Here is a 26,949-nt window from a genome sequence, read left to right as displayed (position 1 = left end):
AAAGAAGTTTGTGAGATTAGAGGGAAATTAAGAGCATTAAATGTTAGAAGTTGGAATAGTCTGGTTAAATCCTTATATCTTTCACCATCCAAGAGGTGTTTGGAAAAAGAAATATAATTAGCAAAAATAGTGTTTGGAGGTAGAACTTTCCTACAAGTTTCTTTTCTGGTATTCAGAATTAACCTTTCAGATTACCTGATAACTCTCCTCCCTACCCCCTTTGGCATTTCCTTTAGAATGCACGTTTTATACAAATTATATTTGAACGAGCTGTCTGATTTTCAGAGATACAATTACATAATAAACTTTGAATTTTAGCCAAAGCATGAAAATCAGTTAAGGAATACCCTTTCTATGCCTTACGCTTCTAAACTTTCTCAATTTTCAGTGTCCGCACTGCCTATTTGGAAATGTAATGTGAAATCTCGGTATTTCTTTATCCATCTTCTTTACTCATTGTCTTTCTCTCCTTTCCCTTTTCTCTGTGCCAGTATTTAATTACCTGCTGTGTTTTAGGTACTGTTCTACATGCTGGGGATATAGTAGTGAATACAACAAAGTTCCTGCTTGTTATAGATTTGTATAATTAGTTTTTCTTTCTACATTCATTGTTTTGGTACGTATATCATCTCTTACTAAAATATCAAACTAGATGAAACATCTTTGGAAACTGAAAGTATACTTACAGATTAAGTATGTTGTCAACTAGTTTTGGAAAACACAAATCATATTTCTATAAAACTCCTCAATTCACATATGAAGAAAATAATCCTTCACATGTATCTTAAATTATTTATAGGGAGAAATGCTCTTCACCTGGCTGCTAAGTATGGACATGCATTGTGCCTACAAAAACTTCTACAGGTAGTGGAAGTGGTTAATACTTTAGCTTTATTATTTTGACTACAAATCATAGATGTATTTTTAATGTGTTTCTGGAATTTTAGATCAAAGAGAATAGTAAACTAACTTTGACTATGAGCTTACATATTTTTTTCCATCATTTGTGAAGGAATGTGAACAATAAAGAACAAAAACTCTGAGGGAAGTGAATTGCATAACTCGGTGTATTAAAAATAAATAACAAAGGCTTGACCTTCCTGTTGACATAACTGAAGGCTGGAATTTTCTGTTGTCTAGACTATCGTGTAAGATAAAGTAATACAACATAGGATCTGTATATTTCTATACAAACATAGATAATTTATACTACATAATATTATTACATTTTTAATCAGGTAACCACAAAATTCTAACTAGTTGGCTAAAGTTCCCATCAAAGATTTCAGTCATATATTTTTAAAAACATATTCACTACGTTTCATAGCAGAACTCACTTGCTTTTCTGATTCAGTATCTCAAGTTTTAGTTCTTAGTGGAAAAAAACCCAAACAATACATATTTTCCTGTATTTCATACCATTCATTATAATGTACCATATGTTTCCTGTTTGGTGAAATATTGTTAATTTAGTTATATAATGTTACTGTATTTGTTCCATGTCAAAATATTTAATGGATTGTCTGATAGTCTTTAGCTTCTTTGATAAGTGGAATATTTTAAGATTAAATAGCAGCTGTTCATCTGAGTCTGGATATCTAATTTTAAAATAAAACTCTCCTACTTTACTAAATTTTCTTTATTTTAACAGTACAATTGTCCCACTGAGCATGCAGACCTGCAGGGAAGAACTGCACTTCATGATGCAGGTGAGCAGAGGTTTCCCTTGGTACAAATATTTGTTAAAATGTTTTAGTCATTTGAATTAATTTCAGAGTTTTAACACATAGATATTTGTATAATTCATGGAGAAACAGAGAGTGTTAAAAATCCATATGCACAAATTAGAAATTTATTATATTATACAGCTTAAAAAGATTCATTCAGTCAATATTTACAGGCCAGTCAGTTTGCTAGATACTAAAGGTACAAAGGTAGATAAACTGTAATCCTGCTTACAAGGAGCTCCAAGCTGTGTGTGTGTGTGTTTGTGAGAGAGAGAGAGAGAAAGAGAGAAACAGAGAATGTGTGTGTGTGTGTGTGTTACATATCTTTGGGAACTGGAGAAATGGGAAGAAGACTTTCCTTAAACTATGTTTACCTAATTAACATGTCTGAACCTCTTTTTTCTCATTTGCAAAATGAAGTTAATAATACTACTGCAATAACTAGTATTAATAAGTATAATCAAATCATAAGTAGTGCCTGGCACATAATAATTTCTTAATTAATGGTGATAGTTGTTTTCCTTTAGAGATGTCAATGCTGAATTTCATATCACTGTAATGCGCTATATTTTAAAAGAGATTTATACTGATAATTTTTAGAGATTTTATTAATTATACTTGTGTGTCTAAATTTATTTGCATTATTCTTTAGGTGTCTTAAAGAAAGTACTTTGAAAAAAGTTATATATTTAGGTATTTTTGGGATGTAAGATAGCCTGACCTCTTGCTAAGTCTGATATTCCTACATTTAACTATAAGGCCAGGGAAAAAAACAGTCTACTTTCTCTTTTCATATATATGGAATATATGCAGTAGATTAAGGTGGTCTGCACTGAAGGCATATTATACTTCAAATTTCCTTCAAAATTTTATACCTTATTTTAAAAAAATTTTACTTTTTGTATTTTATGTGTTTGTATGATAATTTCTCACACAATACATTTCTTTTCTTTTTTTAATATAGAAGGGTATTACTGTATTTGCAAAGCATTTTTCCATTATCATTTGAGCCTCACAGTGATCCCTGTGAGTTAACTATGTATTTTATTATCCCTGCTTTAAAAACTGGTACAACTTGACCAATTGAAATCTTAATATTTATTAGTTAGATGCTTTAGCTAGGATGGAAACTAAGTTGCTATAACAAAATAACTCTAATATCAGATGCTTATTAAAAAAATTGTTGAGTGATATATATTGACAGGTCACTCATGGTCATTTTAAAACTGAATTCTTTCTATCTTGTTTCTCTACTTAACTCTGGGTATCTTCCTTAACTACAACGTTGAAGCAGAGTTGCGGTCATAGCCGTATTCTAGCTAGCAGGAAGGAGGAGAGAGCCTAGTGGAATACATGCCCAAAGTCTAGAGCTCAGATTTGAAAGTAGTAGATTATTCTCCATTCATATTCTACTGATAGGAGCAAAATCAATTGGCTATATTTATCTGCAAAGGAGGCTCAGAAATAAACTCTCTAGGTGACTAGTCATATTCCACCTACTCTATAGTAGAAGAAGAGGAGAACAAATTTTGGTAAAATACTGCATTTTCTGCTACAGTTCAACCCTCTGGCCTTCCAAATATCTCCAAAGCCCCTACTTCCCACATACTCCCAAAGAAGAGGATGTATAAACCAACTCATTTACTTCGTCTAGCTCAAAGTCTAGGATTTCTGGGTGGTATATACCATTTTCTCTTTTTGGTTTTAAGTGGTTCTTCATGGTCTAGTAATCTGTAAACTCTGGAATTTATTATGCTTTACATTTTTAAATTCTCATTTATAATTGGACCTAAAGGGTCGCTAATTTTACAGTTTCTGAATTAATGTATTCAAGTTCAGTTTATCTTTTTCTTAAAGCTGATTATACATTTTATATAAAGATTTGCTGGATTAGAGACGAAAAGTGAAAATTTACTTGATTTTCTTATGTTTGGTTTAATTCTGTTATTTCACCAAAAAAAAAAAAAAAAAAAAAGAAATGCTCACTTTGTCAGTACTTTTTGTGCTTATAATTTATGTCAACTCATAAGCCTTAAAAAATTTGTGGGGATTGTAAACATAATCCTATTTTATGAATTTAACATAAGTTTTCCTAATATAAATATGAACTATAGTGTTAGTCAAAGAAACGTAATGTGATTTTATAATTATTAGCAAAATGATCTTACTTTGCATGAAGGTGGACATTGCAATCTCTGCTTTTATGAGAAATATGGATTGTATGATTCATACTTTACTTACTGTGACTGTTCTATAAAAAACGGATATGATTCTTTAAAAAAACTGAGCCAACACTTCAAGGATCAAGTCAGTTATAGCCATGTTTAAAAATATACTGTAAGTACAAAATTTAACTTTGATTTTTATTATCTGTGCTTATCCTTAGAATAGTAGTGTGTTCTTATCTTCTCCAAGGTTGACATTATTCCTTGGTCCTAATAAATTGTAGACAATTTATAATATTATCTTGTCTAATCCATTTTCAGATGAAAAATTGATGCTTATAATGCTAAACTAAGAGTGAAGGATGTGAAGCTTGGTAGTTTAAAAACTGAAGAACTTATTCCTTATATGGACCTAGAAAAACACCATGTGTCTTACCAACAGATGTTCACCATTTGTCTTTTTCTTTTGTTCCTTAAAGCAATGGCAGATTGTCCTTCTAGCATACAGCTGCTTTGTGACCATGGGGCCTCTGTGAATGCCAAAGATGTAGTAAGTTAGTCTATGATGTTTATTCTCATTTCAACTAATGTATTCTAACTTCTACATTTTGGGAGATCTGTTGTCTTAATGCTGTTTTATTTTTCCTTTTGCTTAGGACGGGCGGACACCACTTGTTCTGGCTACTCAGATGAGTAGGCCAACAATATGTCAACTGCTGATAGATAGAGGAGCGGATGTTAATTCCAGAGACAAACAAAACAGGTAATTAATTCTTTTATCATGGCTCCCAGATACCAGCTGGATACACAGGGATGGAAAGGCCAAGTCAAAGCAGCAGCTCTGTTCTCCAACTTGGCCTTTCTTTCCCCTGGGTTCTCCCCTTCCCTGGCTTGCTTTTCCTTGGAATTAACATCTACTTGTCAGTTTTCTTCAGAGTCTGCCAAAGAAAGAAGGAGGAGAGGGAAATAGAGGAAGATGATAGGGTAAATGTGAATAAAAGCAGTGATTAGGCCTTATGTTTGGCTCAAAGAACTGAAGGAAAGAGGAATTTTATCCTAGGTGTTTTAAGCTTAAAAAACTCTTTAATGAAATGGGTGCAAGTAAGATACATAGGAGAAGAATTTAAAAAGTACATCTATAGTTACTTCTTCATTAGTGAATCTTTTGAGTAAAGTGGTTCTTGAGTGTTCTGGAACTTGACATGTTTCAGTATAGATTTTCTCAAGGTGTTTTCTCTCCTTACTCTGCCAGGGTACAGTGCCATCTCCTCTGAACCTGTCCATTTCTGTACTGCAGAGGTCCCTTGCTTTATTTTTGCTTCTGTATTTGATACTATTTTAGTTGGTGTGCTCTAATAATTTCTATCCAGAATTCTCCCTATCTCTGTCTGTAGGTCTAATGTATCATGGTGCTTGCTGTATTACAATTCTGATGTTTATGGTCACAAAGTATCTGAAATACACCCCTTCCATTTAATTCAAATATTACAATAAATTAAACTAAAATTTCTGGGGTTTTTGTAGTTAGTTACTAGTAAACTTTTTGGTTTCTGTTGATTTAATTTTATTCTTACAAACATGTATTCTTTTGTTGTAGTTTATTAGAAGTGTAAAAGTATAAAAAATAGTCTTTAGTTGTCAGATTTTATAGCTGTAATTGTTTTCTTCACACATCTCAAAGGAGGAAATTCTTAAGCAATTAAATGATGTGATTAAGAAAGTGGCTTTTTAGTATTACTTTCTTCTTGTGGATACTATCATCTGATTCCAAGCATGATGAAGAAAATTGGATTTTAACATGGCAAAACCACATCTCTACCAAAAATACAAAAATTAGCCAGGTGTGGTGGTGTGTGCCTGTAATCCCAGCTACTCGGGAGGCTGAGGCAGGAGAATTACTTGAACTCAGGAGGCGTAGGTTGCAGTGAGCTGAGATCATGCCACTGCACTGGCAACAGAGCAAGACTGTGTCTCAAAAAAAAAAAAAAAATTAATTAATTAAATTAAAATTTAGGATCAAAGAGATAATCTGGTTGATCTACATACAATGCTTTGTATTTTTTATAGCTTTTATATTTTTCAAAGCACTTTATCTATGTTTTTTCATTGGGCATTCACAAAAGGCCAGTGAGGCAGGGCAGTGTATATTGTATAGACTAAATAGCAGATGATTTTCAGCATAATTTATAACCTTAGTTTCTAATACTGTATATTCAAGGTTTCTTTTTTTCCTGTTTTATATGTAGCATTTTTTAAATAACAAAACTTTGTTAATGCCGGTTTTGTACAGAATTTCTTATCAGCAACTACAGGGGAGTTGGGGAACAAGGCTGGAATATGAGAAACACAGCATACATAACAGAGAAAAGGCAAGAGTCAGTTTCCTTAAGAGATCCAATATTCACAATTGAAGACAGAGTTAGATATAGGATATGTCATTTCATTTCATTACGTGTTGGTTAGCTCAACCCTAAAATATAGAGGATTAGACAAAATAATTTCTAGTGTCCTTCTAGATTTTCATGACAATTATTTTGTTGCATGATTAGTATTTGCTGATGTACTGTGAGATGTTTGAGTGCCAGTGTTTCTATTGCAGCAGAATAAAGCAGTGATCCATGTTGCATGGGGTTAGTTGTAATCTGAAGATGTGAAGGTCTCCAGTTAGAAGAATCAAGGTTCTTCTAAGCAGGAACATCAGGAATGGAATCTGATACTTCTCTTGGAGGAGAAGGGATTCTTAAGGGAGGTTTGCATGATGTGGTTCAGTTCATGAAGGGACTAGAAAAGCTGGGTTTTGAACACATGGAGTGACAGTATCAGTTGTGGAAAATTTTTGTGGTGATTATTTACCCGTAGGACCTTGAAGAAGTGGAATAAATGAGGTTGGTTTGGGCCGGGCGCGGTGGCTCACGCCTGTAATTCCAGCACTTTGGGAGGCCGAGGCCAGCGGATCATGAGTTCAGGAGATCGAGACCATCCTGGCTAACACGGTGAAACCCCATCTATACTGAAAATACAAAAAATTAGCCAGGCGTGGTAGCAGGCGCCTGTAGTCCCAGTTACTCTGGAGGCTGAGGCAGGGGAATGGTGTAAGCCTGGGAGGTGGAGCTTGCAGTGAACCGAGATCGTGCCACTGTACTCCAGCCTGGGCGACAGAGTGAGACTCCGCCTCAAAAAAAAAAAAGGTTGGTTTGGTAGGAGAAGTAATTAAAGGACATAAGGACATAGAAAATTTTAGCTTTGCAAAGTAAGATACAAAGCAAATGTTTTTATAAATGCAATGAGTTTAAAATGTAAAGTAAAATCTGTATTTGTAACAGGCTTGACTTCTTAAAAGTAGTGTCTATTCTTTACGAAGGGAGCCTCGGGCAGAATATTTCTGCAATATTTCCTTGGAGTTTTCTCAGTCTTTTGCTCTTCCATTTTTCCATTTAGAACTGCCCTCATGCTAGGTTGCGAATATGGTTGCAGAGATGCAGTAGAAGTCTTAATTAAAAATGGTGCTGATATAAGCTTGCTGGATGCGCTTGGCCATGATAGTTCTTACTATGCAAGAATTGGTGACAATCTGGACATTCTAACCTTGTTGAAGACTGCATCGGAAAATACCAACAAAGGTATCAGCAGTTTTCTGTAACTAGAAAAGTCCACGTTAACAAAGAGCCACTTTTTAAAAGACTTAGGTAGTAGAACTACAGTTTATAAGAAACAAAACATTCCTTACTGATAAATAGTATTGGTTCATCTCCCTCTACAACATGGATTTGCTTGCTTACATTATAGTCACTTGCTTTGAGGCAGTGTGTGTTGCATATATCATCTAGTTTATCCAGTGAACACTAAGACACTGGAATAACTTCAGAACTGAGAAGGAAGAGTGAAGTGTTTTACTAATTTTTTTTTTTTTTTATGAGAAGGGGTGAACCTCCCAGCTTTTTATACTTAGAAAGTTTTAAAGAAAGAATCGTTGTTTAAACATGTATATAAAATATTAAGCTGATATTTATCAAATGTCTATGCCATGATTTTTTATGTTTTTTTTTTAAACAGGAAAATACAGAAAAGCACAATGAATAAAGTTAGTCACTCATTACCACTGAGGAGCCTCTGTTAACATTTTGAGAAATATCCTTCTAGTCTTTTCCCATAAAATTGAATTCACCTGTAAATCTGAAGTGTAGCTTACTTTTTTATGTAACATATTTTGAAGGCCTTTCCCTCAAAAATACTTTTTCTACAGTATGATTTTTATTGGTGTATGAGATTCTGTTTAAGTTTCATTTAATAAAGCAATTTTCTACATGTAGTGTTTAAGCTATTTATAATTATTCATTAGTACACAAAGGTTGTGACTGTCCTTATGCATAAATATTTTAGTATATTTTTATTACCCTTTAGTGTCAGTTCCTAGAAATTGAATCACTGAGTTTCAGGGCATGTACATTTCTTTAAGCCTTTGGTCTATGTTGACAAATTGCCTCCCAATTTAGGAGGTTTTAAAATTTTCTCCCCCTCCTTTTTTTAGATATGGGGTCTCCCTTTGTTGCCCAGGCTAGAGTACAGTGGTGCCATCATAGCTCACTGCAACCTCAAACTCCTGGGCTCAAGCTGTCTTCCCGCCTTAGCCTCATGAGTAGCTGGGACTACAGGCGGGTACCGCAATGGCCAGCTAATTTTTTATATTTTTTTGTAGAGATGGGGTCTTGCTGTGTTGCCCAGGCTGGTCTTGAACTCCTAGCCTCAAGTGATCCTCCTGCCCCAGCCTCCCAAAGTGCTGGGATTACAGGTGTGAGCCACCATACCCATCCTAAATAAGTTTCCCATTTTTTATCTGCCTCCCGTCCTTAGTCTTTAATCCTACCTACTTGAATGTTGGTATAAAAACCTTGCTAATTTGATAGGCAAAAGTGAGATTTCATTATTGTTTTAAGCATATGTTTTAGAAATAAAACTAAAAAGTTGTAAGCTTTGGAGGAAACTCTAAAGTTTATTTATTCAATATTGACTCAATTGTATAGTTAGGGAATGTATATCTACACCAAGTTAACCTGCCATTTTGTTGTTTCTCTTTTTCTCTAAATCTTAGGGAGAGAACTTTGGAAGAAAGGACCATCTTTGCAACAGGTAGATATTAATTTTAATGTTAAAGAATTATATGTATTGTACAGTTTAAAGTGCTTAGTAAAACTAGTTAATAGTTATGCATAACTATTCTGAGTTTTAATGCATTCTATCTCTCTTCTCAGTTAATCAAGCCCATATAGATTCTGGGTACTTAGATCATGAGGTCCTATCAAGATACTGTCACTTAACTTGAGACAGTAGATCTCAGTTTCAGTGAAGGTATCCAGTGGGAAAGAAATAGCCTCCTGATTGGGGCCGTAAGCATTCAACTTTTTCAAGTAGGAGACATTGTAACTTGTTAAATGATGAACTTTAGCTTGGCAGATCATAGACAGTTTCCCCCAGTCTCCCTTAATAATAGGACAAAATATTTACTGTTATGGGAAAATTCTTTAAATGTAATAAGAAATGAAGAAAACAGAGTTCTAAACTGATTATATATTGTGATTTCAATGCCACTGTTAGCGTTTTTATTTCTTCTTCAGTCTTTTTTTCTGTGTGTATTTAATTGAGGACTTTGCAGAATACCAACACGTGAAACAATTCATGCTTTGCATTAAATTTATTATTAAAGTACTGTTTAACCCTGTTTTGATGTACCAGTTTGTGAAATGTCTTATGTTTTCTGCTAATCTATTTGTGTTCAAATAAGTGGGGTTAGTTTACAGTACTGTGGCTCAACAGCTAGTGTAGGCAGCTTTCCTCTCCTGCTGACTGTTCCTTCCAGGCTTTCAACTTTTCTCTAGAGAGAGGAACCTAAGCATTTGCAAACCCTGAAGAGAAAGTAATCAGGTATCTTGAGCAATTCTGATCATCATCTTGTGTCATTTTTCTACCTCTCACCTGAATCTGAAAGCTACATTTTTAAAAAATTTTACTTTAAGTTCTGGGATACATGTGCTGACTGTGCCGGTTTGTTACATAGCTATACATGTGCCATGGTGGTTTGCTGCACTTATCATGAAAGTTGCATTAAAGCTTGTTTTCCTTTTCAATCCATCTGAGTTAATATGTTCATGCATGGTTCATGTCTGTTGGCACTTTTCCATCTGGAGCAACTGTTCCAGCCTTCTTCCCTGTGCCTCATATAACCTAAGTGTGAGTAGAGTGAAAAAAATGTACACTGCTATGACTGTACTAGCCATCTCACACAGAATCAGAGAAAAATGATTTCTGAAATGTATAGATATTTAAAATAAAAAGAATGATTGAATATTAATATGGGAATGGTGCTCGGCTTAGTGCTCTAGGAATTATTGAGGTGAATACAAGGAGTTAGTATTCTACTAGGAACAGAAAGACACACTGCTCCTAATTACTGTGTTTCTATCATTTATTGAATATACTTACTAAATATATGCTGTAAATAGGACTTTTTTTTAAATACTAAGGCACATGTAATCTCTGTTATCAAGAAGCCTACAGTACAGTTGCAAATGTAAGACTCACTCAATTTTTCACAGATATCTGTTGAACATCTACAACATGCCAACTACTGTTCTAAGTGCTGGAAATATTGTAGTGTACGAAATCTCTGCCTTTATGGAGTTCCTAGCTTAGTGAGAGATGAACAATAAGCAAAGGAATATTTAGTATCATAGCAGATGCTATGAAGCAAAACAAAACAGAATTAAAGGATGAAGAGGGAGTGGGTGGAGGTCTGTGGGAGAAGCCTCACAGGCTGAGGGAAGGGCAGGTGCCCAGCCCCTGATGAGGGAGCAGGTTAGACATGTTCATGGAGCAGCAGCAGACAAGTGTGACAGGAGTGATGTGCCCATCGTGGAGAGAGCAGAAGAGGCTGCTAAAGTAACAAAGTGCTAGATTAAGAAGGACCTTGTATGATAAGGACTTTGGATATGTACCCACCAGTAACTACCAGATGGCAGAAGGCAGGACGTGTGCCCCCTAATCAGTGGTGCATGTGATCAGATCGCTGCTAATTGGAGCCAGAGGTGCAAGAGAGGTTCTTTTAGTGTGCTAATAACAAGGTTTGTCAGGAAGATGGATTTTAATTAAAGGATGGGGTTGACTTAATATGTCTGAGTTAAGGTATAGTGGAGGCCGTGGGTGAGGATTCTGAAGTGAAGACTGGGAATGAAAGTGGTATGATCAGGTGAGCTGTGAGAAGATGTCAGATTCCACTTGAAGAACAGTCCTTTGGTAGAAGGAATGAGGCTGGAAACATAGTTAGGGCCAAATTGTGGACATAGAATATTTTTCAAATGGGACTTGTTCCTCTGGTTCTAGATCCAAACTCATTTGAATGATAGTTTAAAAACTTGTTCAAACAAAGGTAAACAAATAATACAAAACATGAGAAAATTATCTCGAAGAATTAAAGCAGTAGTTTTTTTTAAAAAACTAATTAGGAAGAAAGAAATAGCTTTCTACATTAGTTATTGTGGAGATTTAAAGATCATTTTGGTTTTTTTAATAGGGGAGTTATTTGTTCTCTTGTTTAATGATTATATTGTGTTTTTGTTAAAGCAAATCTCTAAGCTGGAATAAAGTTTCAAAGCAGTAAGTTACAAAAACAACATATACCCAACCAAGTTATTTAGAGACCTTTTTATATTGCTCAGGTCAGAGGGACTGTCTGTCTCTTCCTTACCATACCTCTTGATATTTTATTTTGGTGGTGCTCAGAGAAGTAAATAATTTCCATATTGTCTTTCAAAATTTATGTGACTTCCCCTTCCTCCTCCTTTTTTTTTTTTTTAATTGAGTTCTTTTAGGAGTAGTTGGCAATGCAGTGCTTTATAGCCCAACTTTTGTTATGAGTTTATTACAAATTCTTCTTTTTAAAATTTTGTGACTTTTTTTTTTTTTTTTTTTTTTTTTTTGAGACGGAGTCTCGCTCTGTCTCCCAGGCTGGAGTGCAGTGGCCGGGTCTCAGCTCACTGCAAGCTCCGCCTCCCGGGTTCCCGCCATTCTCCTGCCTCAGCCTCCCGAGTAGCTGGGACTACAGGCGCCCGCCACCTCGCCCGGCTAGTTTTTTGTATTTTTTTAGTAGAGACGGGGTTTCACCGTGTTAGCCAGGATGGTCTCGATCTCCCGACCTCGTGATCCGCCCGTCTCGGCCTCCCAAAGTGCTGGGATTACAGGCGTGAGCCACCGCGCCCGGCCTAAAATTTTGTGACTTTAGTTAAAATAAATCCTTAATCATATTTTAAAATTTGTTATTTAGTATTTTTAAATAAATTATACTTGATTTATTTAAAATATGATCTTAAAGGTCCTTTACATTTTGGGGTTTTAAATAGAAACACTGCCACCTTGTGTTATGTGCAGCTAATGTTGGATAAACTGAAAATCACTAACCTGGTGTATTGCCAGTTGAGGAAAATATACTTTTCTGTATTCTCACACTTGCTGACCCATGTTTTCTTATGTTTTACCAAAGCGAAATTTGACACACATGCAAGATGAAGTAAATGTGAAGTCACATCAGAGGGAGCATCAAAATATTCAGGTAAAAAGAAAAAAATGTGGTATCTTCCTTTAAAAACAATTCCAGTATTTGTAGTGGGATTGAGAGAGAAGAGAGGAAACAAGAGAGTGGGTGAAATGAGCGGGGCAAAGAAAGGGACACTCGTTAACGTTGTTTGTGATTCTCTTTTTTGCCTAATCTCTTCTTATTTTATATTTATTTATTTATTTATTTATTTATTTATTTATTTTGAGATGGGGTCTGGCTTTGTTGCCCAGGCTGGAGGGCAGTGGCACCATCTTGGCTCACTGCAACCTCTGCCTCCCAGGTTCAAGTGATCCTCCTGCCTCAGCCCTTCTAGTAGCTGGGATTACAGGCATGTGCCACCATGCCTGGCTGATTTTTGTATTTTTAGTAGAGATAGGTTTCACCATGTTGGCCAGGCTGGTCTCGAACACCTGACCTCAGGTGATCCACCCGCCTCAGCGTCCCAAAGTGTTGGGATTACAGGTGTGAGTCACCGTGCCTGGCTGCCTAATCTTGTCTTAAAGAATTGACTTTTGTTATCAATGTTTGAGTCCAGTATTATAAAATTTAATTATATAACACGAGAAGTATGGTGTAGAAAGTATTGTTTTAATATACATTAGAAAAAGCAACTTTATATAACTATTTGATTTAAATATGTCTGTTTTGTGATATAAACCATACATTTGTGTTTGTTTTGGAAAATTATACTATTAAAAATGATGATCATTAATGTAAGTTAAATCTGATTTTTTTCTTGAAGTATTTTCTATTTTGATTGAGAAAAATAATTTTGTTAAACTAACCACACAGTACTTTTGAGCTTTTATATTGGTCAAAGTTTCCAATTAATATTATGAGGATTATTTTAGAGGAAGGACCCATAATTAATTTTATGACTGAAACACTGTTAAATGATAAATTGAATAGCTGTTTTCAAAATAATAAAAGCATTTTATTTGGGTTTTCTTAGTTTCGTATGTAGTGTAAGAAAATGAACTATGTCCTTAAATTCGAGCCTTTATCTTTTACCAGAGCACTGAAAACGATGATAAGTTCAACAAAAACATTAGAAGAGTCTCATAAATTTGGGAGATCTTTTTTTTTTTTTTTTTTTTTTTTTGAGACGGAGTCTCGCTCTGTCGCCCAGGCTGGAGTGCAGTGGCCGTATCTCAGCTCACTGCAAGCGCCGCCTCCCGGGTTTACGCCATTCTCCTGCCTCAGCCTCCCGAGTAGCTGGGACTACAGGGCGCCCGCTACCTCGCCTGGCTAGTTTTTTGTATTTTTTTTAGTAGAGACGGGGTTTCACCGGGTTAGCCAGGATGGTCTCAATCTCCTGACCTCGTGATCCGCCCGTCTCGGCCTCCCAAAGTGCTGGGATTACAGGCTTGAGCCACCGCGCCCGGCCAATTTGGGAGATCTTAAGCAAAAGTTAAAATGGCATATTCTTTTGCTCTTTTCTGTGTCTGGATGCTTTTTATTTTTTCTTTATTGGAATTATGATGATTTGCCCTCTTGTAGTATATACTTGTATTTATTAGCTATTATAGGATAGTAATTTTCTATTTTATTTTTGATCTGTAGATTTTAAATCCTTGGCATATCATTGAAATTATTGTATCTTTGTACTTAGTGTTTTACATGCGTATGTACCTGTATGACAGTGAACTGCTTTTTAAAAAATTTCTTCTTTAAGAATTTGCTCTTTTAAGATTGGCCTGGTACCTTGTTGTCTTTATTATTTAAGGATTTGGAGATTGAAAATGAAGATTTGAAAGAGAGGTTGAGAAAAATTCAGCAAGAACAACGAATACTTTTGGATAAAGTCAACGGTTTACAGTTACAGCTGAATGAGGTAAATAAATCTGCATAATAAAAAATCAAAAAACTGTCTTACTACATTATCAATAGCAAATTGTTAATGATTGCTTAAGGTAAAATTAGCTCATTGCATTTCAGAGGAGTTAAATCTTACTGGGGACCAGGCTTTTTACATGAAATTTTACATTTAAAGTAGCATAAGCAAACAAGTAAGGACAGTGTAAAGAATGTTCAGGAAAGTGAGGAGAGATCATTGTGGGCTGCAGCTTCTGAGGGGGGCACTTCCTGTGGGAGACGGTACTTCTGTTGAATTTTGAAGGAAGTAAGGGGGAATCAGAGGGCATTCCAGAGAACACTGTGGTGAACAAAATCACAGAAACAGTGACCCGTAATATATTCCTTGTTGTATAAAAAAATTGGAAATACAAGAAATATCCATGAATCATTTTTTTAGAGGGAAAGTAGAATATATATGAAATCTAGTACAATCAGTTCACTCTTTAAATATACATTTTATTATGTACAGGACTTATCACAGGTGAAATCTTATGTGATATTTGCATTTCAAAAGTAAGAAGTAACTGCGTGATTGGTACAGCTGTGTCCTTCTGATTCTAATTTTCTGTATCACTTTAATATCTTGCTATCTATGTTAGATTTTCCTAAAATTGAACATATGCAAAAGCAAAAGGCTGAACTATAGTTAGGGCCATGGGATTGGAGAGAAAAGAGTAGACAGGAGATATGAGGACAAAGAACAAGTAGGACTTGTTGGTTGATAGATTCTCAAGAGAATCAAAAGTGCTTCTGAACCTGGATAGTGAGAAGAATAAAAGACAACTCATACAACAGAATTGGTGGTACATTATCTTCTTCTCATATCCTTGGCCCCAGTCTTAAAGACATGTGCCAGTCTTTTTAAAAGATCTTTGCCAAGTTCATGCCTTTTAAAATAAGCTTTTAAGAATGAAAATATTTTGTCTTCTTTTTAAATTTAGGAAGTTATGGTTGCTGATGATCTGGAAAGCGAGGTAGGATGACATTTTATTTTAAACCATTAAAATAGTTTTAGGAATTGAAGATGCTATAGTAGCATCTTCAATTATAGATGCTATAGTAGGTTTAAGTCCTGAATTGAGATACAGACCTGGATTCTATTTCTGGTTATTAAAGGGAAATTCAAAATCTACACATCACTATAAAAGGATGTTTTGAATATAGTGGCATAGGTTATTGTAGGCATTTTGTTGTTATTGCTTCTGAAAGTCTTACTTTCTGTGAAACTTGTCCTGAAAATAATGTAAAATTCTAAACATAAAGAAATGTCTGAAAACATTAAGATTGAAAACAGAGATTTGAATTTTTTATGATTTTGTTTATAGATATTGTATGTTTCATTAGTATATTTGTAGAAATTATCAACTCTACTAGTAGAGTTCACCAGGTTGGAGAATTCATTAACTCCAGTCCTTAATGTAATTCCAATTCATGTTTTCTAAAACACACTTTTAACCCAATTCCAAGCACAGGGTTATTTTACTCTATTTATTCTGTTTCATTTCAGAGAGAAAAGCTGAAGTCCCTTTTGGCAGCCAAAGAAAAGCAACATGAAGAAAGCTTAAGGACTATTGAGGCTCTGAAAAATAGGTTTAAATATTTTGAGGTATAGAAAGGTTAAATTATTTCCTATAACTCATAATGGGTAATGGTAAGGGGCTTGGCAGCAGACTTGAATTTGAATTATAAATCTCTTATTTATAGTGTGACCTTGGGCTGCTTATTTAAAGTCTTCGAACCTGTTGCCTGTTTGGCAAAACTGGGGTGATTGTCTCTTTCTCCACATAGTTATAAAGGTTAAGATCATTTAAATTGACTAGCATGTAATCGACATTTAGTGTCATTCTAGTTTCTCTTCATTGTCCATCCTTACCTTTTTAAAACATCATATTTCTACCTGTAAATTTGCAGTGAGTATAATGATAATAAAAAGCATTCATAAAAATGAACAGTGATATGTCCAGGATTATCTCAGAAAGGAGTCATCACTGGGCATCACTGAAGGTAGCTGATTCAGCATGAATCTTTTATCTTTGTTGGTGAATGCAGCCCCAAAGTACACTAAAAAAGTGTCTTAGTCCATTTGTGCTGCTCTAACAAAATACAGAAAATTTGTAAAGAACAAATTAATTTCTCACAGTTCTGGAGGCTGGAAAGTCCAAGATCAAGGATCTGGCGTTCGTGTCTGGTGAGGGCCTTTTGCTGCATCTTCTCCTGGCAGAAGGCGAAAGGGCAAAAAGGGGCCTAAGTGAAGCCCTCATGACTTGATCAGTTTCTAAAAGGCCCTACCTCATAATACCACCACAGTGGGAATTAAGTTTCAACACATCTTGGCAGACATTCAGAGCATAGCAAAAATAATATTTTTCTTTGTAAATAAAGAACTATGTGTGCATTATGAAAAATAATATAAAACATATATGAATCTCACAGACAATGTTGCAAGAGAGAAATCAGACATGAAGAGTACATACTGAATGATTCTATTTTTATGAGGTTCAAAAGCAGATACAACTAATCTATGATGTTAGAGATTAGAATAGAGGCCACCCTTTGGTTGGGGTTACGAGTAAGGTGTGTGAAGAAACTTCTGGGGTCCTGGAAATATTTTATATCTTAATCTGGGTTGTGTATAATTACAAAAGGTATGCATATGCAAAAATTCATTGTATTATACACATTTAATATGTGTACATATTTATGTGACTGAATTTTCAAGATTATTCAGAAACACCATTTTATAAACCAAAAAATGATCTAGCTATAGTGGCTTCTGTCTTCACATTTGAAGACTCTTTTTTAGGTTAATTGTGAAACTGATGATTGCTAATATTTTATTAGCACTGACCAATGTACTTTGCATTCTTGACGTGCATGAAAAAAGAACTCTATGTGATAAGTTTTACTATTACCTGACTTCACAGATAAGGAGGTTGAGGCGCAGGGTTTACCCATGAGGGGTTTCACAAATAGTAAGTGACAGAGTCAGGATTTGAATTCAAGCATCTGACTCCTTTGTGCTTTTAACTACAATGCTAGTTTTACACTTAGAATTACTTGAATGAGAAAATTTAGGAGTATATACAGGGCCTTTTAAGTATTAATCAAAGTTTGACACCTATAACTTGGGTATTATTTATGTATATATTTCTTCTAGGAGCTAGCTTTTCTGCATGTCTTAAGTGTAAGATGTAGGCCAGGCGCAGCATCTCACACCTGTAATCCCAGCACTTTTGGGAGGCCACGGTGGGTGGGTCACTTAAGGTCAGGAGTTTGAAACCAGCCTGGCCAACATGGCGAAACTCCATCTTTACTAAAAATACAAAAATTAGCAGGGCGTGGTGGCACATTCCTGTAATACCAGCTACCCAGAAGGCTGAAGCAGGAGAATCGCTTGAATCCGGGAGGCAGAGGTTGCAATGAGTGAGATCACGCCACTGCACTCCAGCCTGGGTGACAGAGTGAGACTCTGTCTCAAGGGGAAGAAAACAAAGGTGTTTTTCTGTAGCTTTAGACAAACTATCTGTCTTAATTGTCAAGTCTATAACTTACCGTAGTCATAAAAGTAACATTTTTCTTATAAAAATACATATTTACTTCAGAAAAATAAGAAAATATATTTAAACTGAAAGCAGATGCAAAAGACACTTATAATCTTTTTTTTTTTTTTTTTTTTTTTTTTTTTGAGATGGAGTCTCGCCCTGTCGCCCAGGCTGGAGTGCAGTGGCGCAATCTCGGCTCACTGCAAGCTCCGCCTCCCGGGTTCACGCCATTCTCCTGCCTCAGCCTCCCGAGTAGCTGGGACCACAGGCGCCCGCCCCTGCGCCCGGCTAATTTTTTCTATTCTTAGTAGAGACGGGGTTTCACCATGGTCTCCATCTCCTGACCTTGTGATCCGCCCACCTCGGCCTCCCAAAGTGCTGGGATTACAGGCGTGAGCCACCACGCCCGGCGACACTTATAATCTTAACTCTGCTAGTACCTGACTGAAATCCTTTCAGACACTTGTACATAATTTGTGTGTTATATACTCATTCAACAGGTGGGATCATATTGTACATCTTGTTTTGTAACTGTTCCCATTCAGTATGATGGGGACATTTTCCTCAGTCACTACATACTCATTGTGATGAATATTTATGCTAGCAATGATTTTTTACTTTCAAACAGAAAATTACAGGTCCCACTTTATACATGACCTAGTATTTATAACAGCAACCCTTAAAAACTACTAAGAATTTGCCTGGACATGGTATCTCAGCCTGTAATCCCAACAGTTTGGGAGGCTAAGGCAAGTGGATCACTTGAGCTCAGGTGTTCAAGACCAGCCTGGGCAACATGGTGAAATCCTGTCTCTACTAAAAACACAAAAATGAGCTGGGCGAGGTGGTGCATGCCTGTAATCCCAGCTACTTGGGTGGCTGAGGAAGGAGAATCACTTGAACCCAGGAGGTGGAGGCTGCAGTGAGCTGAGATTGTGCCTCTGCACTCCAGCTTGGGCGACAAAGTGAGACCCTGTCTCAAAACAAACAAACAAAACAACAACAAACTACTAAGAATTCATCACTTACTACAAACATTGAATATCTACTGCTGTATTATCTCACATGCTTAAAAAACCTTAACTGTTAAAAGAATTACTGGTATGAGTTATGTATAATAACTTAACATGTAGCTATTTCCCTTGTATGTATAAAAATATGGAGAAAATGGATAGTTTAGAATGAGGCTGATTTTATGTTACAACTTTTATGTTTGTTTTCATTTGAGTAATAAAGGTAATAAGACCAAATTAAGTTTTTTGAACTCCTTATGTGCATAGCACCCCCTTATGCATGTATGGGACCATTTAGGAGTTATTATAAACTTTAGTATTAAATATTCCATAGAACAAAGAGCTTAACTAAGCCTATAGGTATTTTTTCATGCCGTGGGGGCACTAATGATTAAAGGAGGTGGCATTAATTTAGTCATGGAATTGTGGACTGTTTTATCATGGTCGACAACTTCAGAGTTTGGTATGTAGCTATTAGGACTGATACACCTAAATGCACAAATATGAACTGCATCTGCCTGTCCTTACTCTTCATTTCACTCTGGGGTTTTTGTTTTGTTTTGTTTTGTTTTGTGTTTGAGACAGGGTCTCACTCTCTTACCCAGGCTGGAGTGCAGTGGTGTGATCACCACTCACTGTAGCCTTGACCTCCCCGGGCTCAGGTGGTGCTTCCACCTCAGCCTCCTGAGTAACTTGGGTTACCCTGCCCAGCTAATGTTTCTGTGTGTGTTATTGATTGATTGATTGATTGAAGTTTCTCTCTTGTTGCCCAGGCTGGAGTGCAATGGCACTATCTCGGCTCACTGCAGCCTCCGCCTCCCAGATTCAAGCAGTTCTCCTGGCTCAGCCTCCCTAGTAGCTGGGATTACAGGTGCCCACCACCATGTCCAGCTAATTTTTTGTATTTTTATTAGAGACAGGGTTTCACTATGTTGGCCAGGCTGGTCTTGAGCTCCTGACCTCAGGCATTCTACTCGCCTCAGCCTCCCGAAGTGCTGGGATTACAGGAATGAACCACCGCGCCTGGCTCGTTTTTGTATTTTTTTGTAGAGATGGGGTCTTGCCACGTTGCCTAGGCTGGTCTCAAACTCCTGGGCTCAAGTGATCTACCTGTCTCAGTCTTCCAAAGTGCTGGGATTACAGGTGTAAGCCACTGCACCTGGCCTATTCTTACTCTTGAAGTGTAACATTTTAATTTATATATTAGATTCTTTGTATTGGGCTTACTTGGGAAAAGGAGCAACCCAGTATATTTTGATTCACTGTATCTGGAGTTTCTCTATTATTTCCTAACTAATGGATTGATGGATTTATTACTATGTGTAGGTCTCTGCCTCAGTTTCATTTCCTGCTCTCTGTCTCGTTTTACTTTCCAAGTACTTGGTATTTTATAAACTCTGGAAGAAGAGGTTATGTCGATATTTCATAGTCAATGAGGTAGGGTTTCTGCTTCCTACAGTGGTAAAGTAAAATGAGTTATTGACATGAATGTGGCCACTTCCGTCCTTTTGAGGTAAAGCAGTAGCAAACAGTAGTTTTTGAAAGTTGTTTTCAGTTCATTTAGGGCTTACTTTTTTTTTTCTTTTGAGCAATGAAGTTTTTCCTTAAAACACTTGACTGCTTTTACTAAAATGCTTAGTGAGGTACTTTATTCCCACCTGATCTCTCTAAGTGTTGCTAGTGTTTCTTTTTGTGGGTTTGAGTAGAATAATGCTCTGGAGAAACAGGAATGTCAAAAATGTAGTTTTAATGACTGCATCATTTAGAGCTAAAACAGATACAGAATTTAACAAAATGAGGCAGCATTCACCCTAAAATGTTTTATGCTTCTGATTTCAGAGTGATCATTTAGGATCAGGAAGTCATTTCAGTAACCGTAAGTATAAAAGTATGGATTATCATTACAGTTCACCTAGTTCAAGCAAAGAAGAATGTTTATTCTTACTTGTTTAACTATACAGAAATAACTGTACAAGATATTCCTGCTGCTAAACTTCATCAACACATGTAACTAGGAAGACGTTAAGATGACTATTGTAACTTCTAACATATTCTGATAATTGCTGAGGCTCTGATTCTCCTTAGCTACCTGTATTTTAAAATTGTATATTGTATGAATTACCAAATTTGCCTTGTTGATTAGTAGACATAGACATTCGTCTTGTGATATTTAGGCTTCATTTTTTTATGGGAAGAACATAAACACAGTTTTCTAATTTGGAGAAATCAGTCTCAATGCAAGTAGGCATTTTAAAATTACATGTTCAATAAACATTTATGAATTATTTTTAGACTCTACATAATCTTTTTTATTCTGCAATAAACAATTTCTGTAGAAAATCTGTTTTTGTTTGTTTCCTAGTGACTATTAAACTATCCTCTCGTACAACAGTAATATTTATGCTATAAATTTGAAAGAATATCATTTTTGTTTTGATTATAAGATATGTTTTATTATCATGTAGCCTAGTTTGACAGTCTTCGATGTTTCTGAAATCTTAGTGATTCTGCTGAAAGAGAGCATAGAAAAAAAATAAGAAAAAAATAAAAACCAACCTAGTATCTATTGTTCAGTAGATTGTAGGTACTTCTGTTTATAGAAATAATAAAGGAAAAAAAGGGGTATTTTAGAATGAGGATACTTTTATGTTGTACCTCTTGCTTCTCTTTTATTTGAATAATAAAGGGAATAACATCAAATTAATGTTTAGCCTACTTTAATATGGATATTTAAGTTAAAATGTCATTTATATGGATTTATTTAGGAAAAGAAGATATGCTTCTTAAACAAGGTCAGATGTATATGGCAGACTCACAGGTAATAACTGTTTTTTTTTTTTTAATTTTAAAAAACATTTAAAGAAAATTTCTGTGCCTTTATAAAGAGGAGAAAGTAGCATTGTAATAGAGTGAGGTTTTCATTATCAAAGGTTGGTCCTGCTTTCTTGAGTTTAATAAAAACAGATATTGCTGTTTCTGGTGCCCTCTAGAGTGTTTTTGATGTTAGTGGTTATAATAAGAGATTTGAATTGCAGTTTCATTGCATTTGATGCTAAGTTTCTGTTCATTAACAGTGGTCAGTTAACTCTTCATATTTGCCCATATAAAGGGGAGGACAGATATGAATAATTCAAAGTTAATTTTTTTTTTTTCCTCCTGATCCAGGGGAAAGGCAGTTCAGATTTAACTAACAGTAAATCTGTAGGGATCTGCAGCAAGTTCTATCCTTGCCTCCTCAGTGGAAAGGATTTGGCTGAGGGGCAGAAGTAGGTTTAAGGCAGAGGGAGAGACCAAGGGAAGTTTTAGGGCAGGAGCGAGTTTATTAAAAAGTGTTAGAGCAGGAATAAAAGGAAGCAAAGTACACTTGGAAGAAGGCCAAGTGGGTGGCTTGAGAGATCCCAGTGCTCTTGTTCAGCCCTTGGCTTGGGATTTTTATACACTGGCTTGGTTTTGGGTTTGCATTTCTCCTCCCTTGATTCTTCTTTTGGGGGCAGGCTGTCTGCATGCGTAGTGGCCTGTCAGCACTTAGGAGGGTCCACATATGTAGTGCCTTTACTAAGGTTGTGCACATGCTCTCTAGGGGCTGTTTTCCTTTACCAGTCAAATGCCCCTGGAAGAAGGTCATACATCCACCATTTTGCCTCTTAGTGTGCATGCTTGAGCCTGCTCACCCAGCTCCGGAGATCTTATCCGGAAGCGGCTGTCACCAGCTCCAGGTGTTTTCTATCTATTGGGAGACTCTTTCCCTGGTGCTGGCCATGACCAATCATTCTCTTGACAACTCTGATAACTAGCTGGGTTTATTTTGGTGGTATTTTTATAATTTAGAGAATATTCTGTTGTTTTAACAGTGAAAGTACACAGAAGTCAAAAATCTTGTTAGAAGTTAAATCTATAATTCTATGAAATTATCGGCACATTTAAAATGACAATACTTGTTTTTATTCAAGGTTATGATGGTTTGCTTCAGAATTTGAAGTTCTAAGCACATTATGTGCCATAAAACATATAAATAATAAATACGTTTTGATAAAGTTGGTGATATTCATGTGTGGGTAGGTGTTATGAAAGGGGAAAGACAAAATAGCACCCAGTAGCCATGACCGTTTTCCCTTGTTCTGCCAGAAATAGACTTACGTGAACAGAGGTCTGAAAATGTTGTGAATGTATTAAGGAAATCATATCCAGAACTGTTTTCTTACTACAAAAATCAGCATTGTGTTTTTTTTCCATCTTACTACCTAGTCTGATAACACTTTGACTCCTGATGATGTGCAAACTTTCTCTAAGTTTGGCAAATAAGTATAGTAAATGTCTCATTTAGACTTTTGTGATTGATGTCTTTTTGTTTTTTTCTTTTCAGTGTACTTCCCCAGGTATACCAGCCCATATGCAAAGCAGATCTATGTTAAGACCTCTGGAGCTATCTTTACCCAGTCAAACATCATACTCCGAAAATGAAATTTTAAAGAAAGAGTTAGAAGCAATGCGAACTTTCTGCGAGTCAGCAAAACAAGACCGACTGAAGCTCCAAAATGAACTGGCACACAAAGTGGCAGAATGCAAAGCGTTAGCATTAGAATGTGAAAGGGTCAAGGAGGATTCAGATGAACAGATAAAGCAATTAGAAGATGCATTAAAAGATGTGCAGAAGAGGATGTATGAGTCAGAAGGTAAAGTTAAACAAATGCAGACCCATTTTCTTGCCCTTAAAGAACACTTAACAAGTGAAGCAGCCTCAGGGAATCACAGACTAACGGAGGAACTGAAGGATCAGTTGAAAGACATGAAAGCAAAATATGAAGGTGCTTCAGCAGAAGTGGGGAAATTAAGAAACCAAATCAAACAAAATGAGATGATAGTGGAAGAGTTTAAGAGGGATGAAGGCAAGCTGATAGAAGAAAATAAGCGATTACAGAAGGAACTTAGTATGTGTGAAATGGAGCGAGAGAAGAAAGGAAGAAAGGTCAAAGAGATGGAAGGCCAGGCAAAAGAATTGTTAGCAAAGTTGGCCCTTTCCATTCCAGCCGAAAAATTTGAAAACATGAAGAGCTCATTATCAAATGAAGTGAATGAGAAAGCAAAAATATTAGTAGAAATGGAAAGAGAACATGAAAAATCCCTTAGTGAAATTAGACAGTTAAAGAGAGAACTTGAGAATGTTAAGGCCAAGCTTGCTCAGCACATCAAACTAGAGGAACATGAACAGGTTAAGAGCAGATTAGAACAGAAATCAGGAGAACTTGGGAAGAAGATCACTGAGTTAACATTGAAAAATCAGACACTACAAAAGGAAATTGAAAAAGTTTATCTGGATAATAAGCTCCTCAAGGAGCAAGCACATAACTTAACAATTGAAATGAAAAATCATTATGTTCCTTTAAAAGTAAGTGAAGACATGAAAAAGTCACATGATGCAATTATTGATGATCTTAATAGAAAGGTTTTAGATGTAACACAAAAATACACAGAAAAGAAGCTGGAAATGGAGAAATTGCTACTGGAAAATGACAGCTTAAGTAAGGATGTGAACCGCCTAGAAACTGTGTTTGTACCTCCTGAGAAACATGAAAAAGAGGTAACAGCTCTGAAATCCAGTATTGTTGAACTTAAGAAACAATTGTCTGAACTTAAGAAAAAATGTGGTGAAGACCAGGAGAAAATACACGCTCTCACATCTGAAAACAGTAACTTGAAGAAGATGATGAGTAATGAGTATGTGCCGGTTAAAACCCATGAAGAGATTAAAATGACACTGAATAACACGTTAGCTAAAACTAACAAAGAATTATTAGATGTGAAGAAAAAGTTTGAAGATATAAATCAGGAATTTGTAAAAATAAAAGATAAGAATGAAATACTAAAAAGAAACCTGGAAAACACTCAGAACCAAATAAAAGCTGAGTACATCAGCCTGGCAGAGCACGAGGCAAAGATGAGCTCGCTAAGTCAGAGCATGAGAAAGGTGCAGGATAGTAATGCTGAAATACTGGCCAACTACAGAAAAGGCCAAGAAGAGATTGTGACACTGCATGCCGAAATTAAAGCCCAGAAGAAGGAGCTCGACACAATACAAGAATGCATTAAGGTAAAATACGCCCCAATTGTCAGCTTTGAGGAGTGCGAGAGAAAATTTAAAGCAACAGAGAAAGAACTAAAAGACCAGTTATCAGAGCAGACACAGAAGTATAGTGTCAGTGAAGAAGAAGTCAAGAAAAACAAGCAAGAGAATGATAGGTTAAAGAAGGAGATTTTTACCCTTCAGAAAGATTTGAGGGATAAGACAGTTCTCATTGAGAAGTCTCATGAAATGGAAAGAGCATTAAGCAGAAAAACAGACGAGCTAAACAAACAGTTAAAAGACTTGTCACAGAAATATGCAGAAATAAAGAATGTGAAAGAGAAGCTAGTAGAAGAAAATGCCAAACAGACCTCTGAGATACTTGCAGTGCAAAATCTTTTGCAAAAACAACATGTTCCATTGGAACAGGTTGAAGCTCTGAAAAAATCTCTTAATGGCACGATTGAAAATCTAAAGGAAGAATTGAAGAATATGCAAAGGTGTTACGAGAAAGAGCAGCAGACAGTGACCAAACTGCATCAGTTGTTGGAGAATCAAAAGAACTCTTCTGTACCCCTGGCAGAGCATTTGCAGATTAAAGAAGCATTTGAGAAAGAAGTTGGAATCATAAAAGCTAGCTTGAGAGAAAAGGAAGAAGAAAGCCAAAACAAAATGGAAGAAGTCTCCAAACTTCAGTCTGAGGTTCAGAATACTAAACAAGCATTAAAAAAATTAGAGACTAGAGAAGTAGTTGATTTGTCTAAATATAAAGCAACAAAAAGTGATTTGGAGACACAGATTTCCAGCTTAAATGAAAAATTGGCCAATCTGAATAGAAAGTATGAGGAAGTATGTGAGGAAGTTTTACATGCCAAGAAGAAGGAAATATCTGCAAAAGATGAGAAGGAATTACTGCATTTTAGCATTGAGCAAGAAATCAAGGATCAGAAGGAACGATGTGATAAGTCCTTAACAACAATCACAGAGTTGCAAAGAAGAATACAAGAATCTGCTAAACAAATAGAAGCAAAAGATAATAAGGTAGGTACAAAGTAGTCTGCATGACTATGTGTTGGAAACCCAGAGCAGCACTCTTTACCACAGAATCTCACAGGAAAGTAGACACAGGTAGTAACAAAGTGACCATTAGACACACCCTTTCCAGTTTGGCAACTTGTGTGCAAAAATTCCGAATTGAAAAAAAGTGAAGTAATGCAAACAAAAATCAAAAGCATTTTTCCTTCTGTTTGTTTAGCTGTTCTAGCCAAGAATGAGGAATGATGGGGAGACTTAAGGCTCACTTGTCTCACAGATGAAGAGTCAAAAGCCAGTGGGTTTGTGGCATGTGAAAGGTGGGGAAGAGGGTGGCGGGGAAGCTCTCATTCTGGGCTGCAAGAAACCAAGAACACTGGGGAGCATCCAGAGTTGATCTTGGCACTCACCCATAGTAGTAAACTGAGCCCTCCAATTCATTTTATGTTCTGTTGCTCATGTCTTTCTCCAGACTAGTTCCCTCACCCAGAATGTCCTTTCCCTCCTTTCTACTGAGTTGAATCCTATACATTCATTAACATGTTATCCTCCTTCCTAAAGCCCTCACTGTCCAATCTAGTCTATGGTAAACAGTTCCTCCTCTAAGATACATGTTTTTTTGTGGCTTTGCCATCCCTTTAAAACATGTATATTACCTTGTTAGAATTATGTAGTTGATCTGCCCAGTTTTTATGAGCAGGGTTTATAACTTAACTTTCCATCTTATTTTTAATTCTCATGGTACAATTTACAGACAGGTACTCAACAATATTTTTGACACTGGTATTTATAAAGTTTTTACTATGGAGATGACATATAAAGACTGACTGCAGTTTTATCCATTCAACATGTAATGATTAAATGCCTTCTACATATCATGTGCTGGGGATACAGTGGAGTAAACACAGACACAGACTGCCCTCCCCATTGGAAAGTATTTGTACATA

The 26,949-nt window shown here is 36.0% G+C and overlaps 1 protein-coding gene across 8 annotated transcripts in view; it reads left to right on the top strand.

Moving 5' to 3' along the window:
* The window catches only part of UACA (uveal autoantigen with coiled-coil domains and ankyrin repeats), a 101,223-nt gene that overhangs the window by 67,517 nt on the left and 6,757 nt on the right, over positions 1-26,949 (top strand). For 2 of the 8 annotated variants that reach the window (XM_001088091.5, XM_001087966.4), the window contains exons 4-16: positions 800-864; positions 1,652-1,709; positions 4,372-4,442; positions 4,549-4,655; positions 7,331-7,512; positions 8,982-9,019; positions 12,423-12,491; positions 14,224-14,331; positions 15,296-15,328; positions 15,862-15,960; positions 20,749-20,785; positions 21,675-21,727; positions 23,273-26,011. In XM_001088091.5, the coding sequence (XP_001088091.3) occupies positions 800-864; positions 1,652-1,709; positions 4,372-4,442; positions 4,549-4,655; positions 7,331-7,512; positions 8,982-9,019; positions 12,423-12,491; positions 14,224-14,331; positions 15,296-15,328; positions 15,862-15,960; positions 20,749-20,785; positions 21,675-21,727; positions 23,273-26,011 (3,659 nt within the window). The remainder of the gene's footprint in view (positions 1-799; positions 865-1,651; positions 1,710-4,371; positions 4,443-4,548; positions 4,656-7,330; positions 7,513-8,981; positions 9,020-12,422; positions 12,492-14,223; positions 14,332-15,295; positions 15,329-15,861; positions 15,961-20,748; positions 20,786-21,674; positions 21,728-23,272; positions 26,012-26,949) is intronic. The other 6 variants (XM_077939639.1, XM_077939638.1, XM_015142588.3 and 3 more) reach the window with 3 other exon arrangements.

This window comes from Macaca mulatta, chromosome 7 (assembly GCF_049350105.2).
Source record: "Macaca mulatta isolate MMU2019108-1 chromosome 7, T2T-MMU8v2.0, whole genome shotgun sequence".
NCBI classification, from domain to species: Eukaryota; Metazoa; Chordata; class Mammalia; order Primates; family Cercopithecidae; genus Macaca; species Macaca mulatta.
This window is presented reverse-complemented; position numbering and strand designations above follow the sequence as displayed.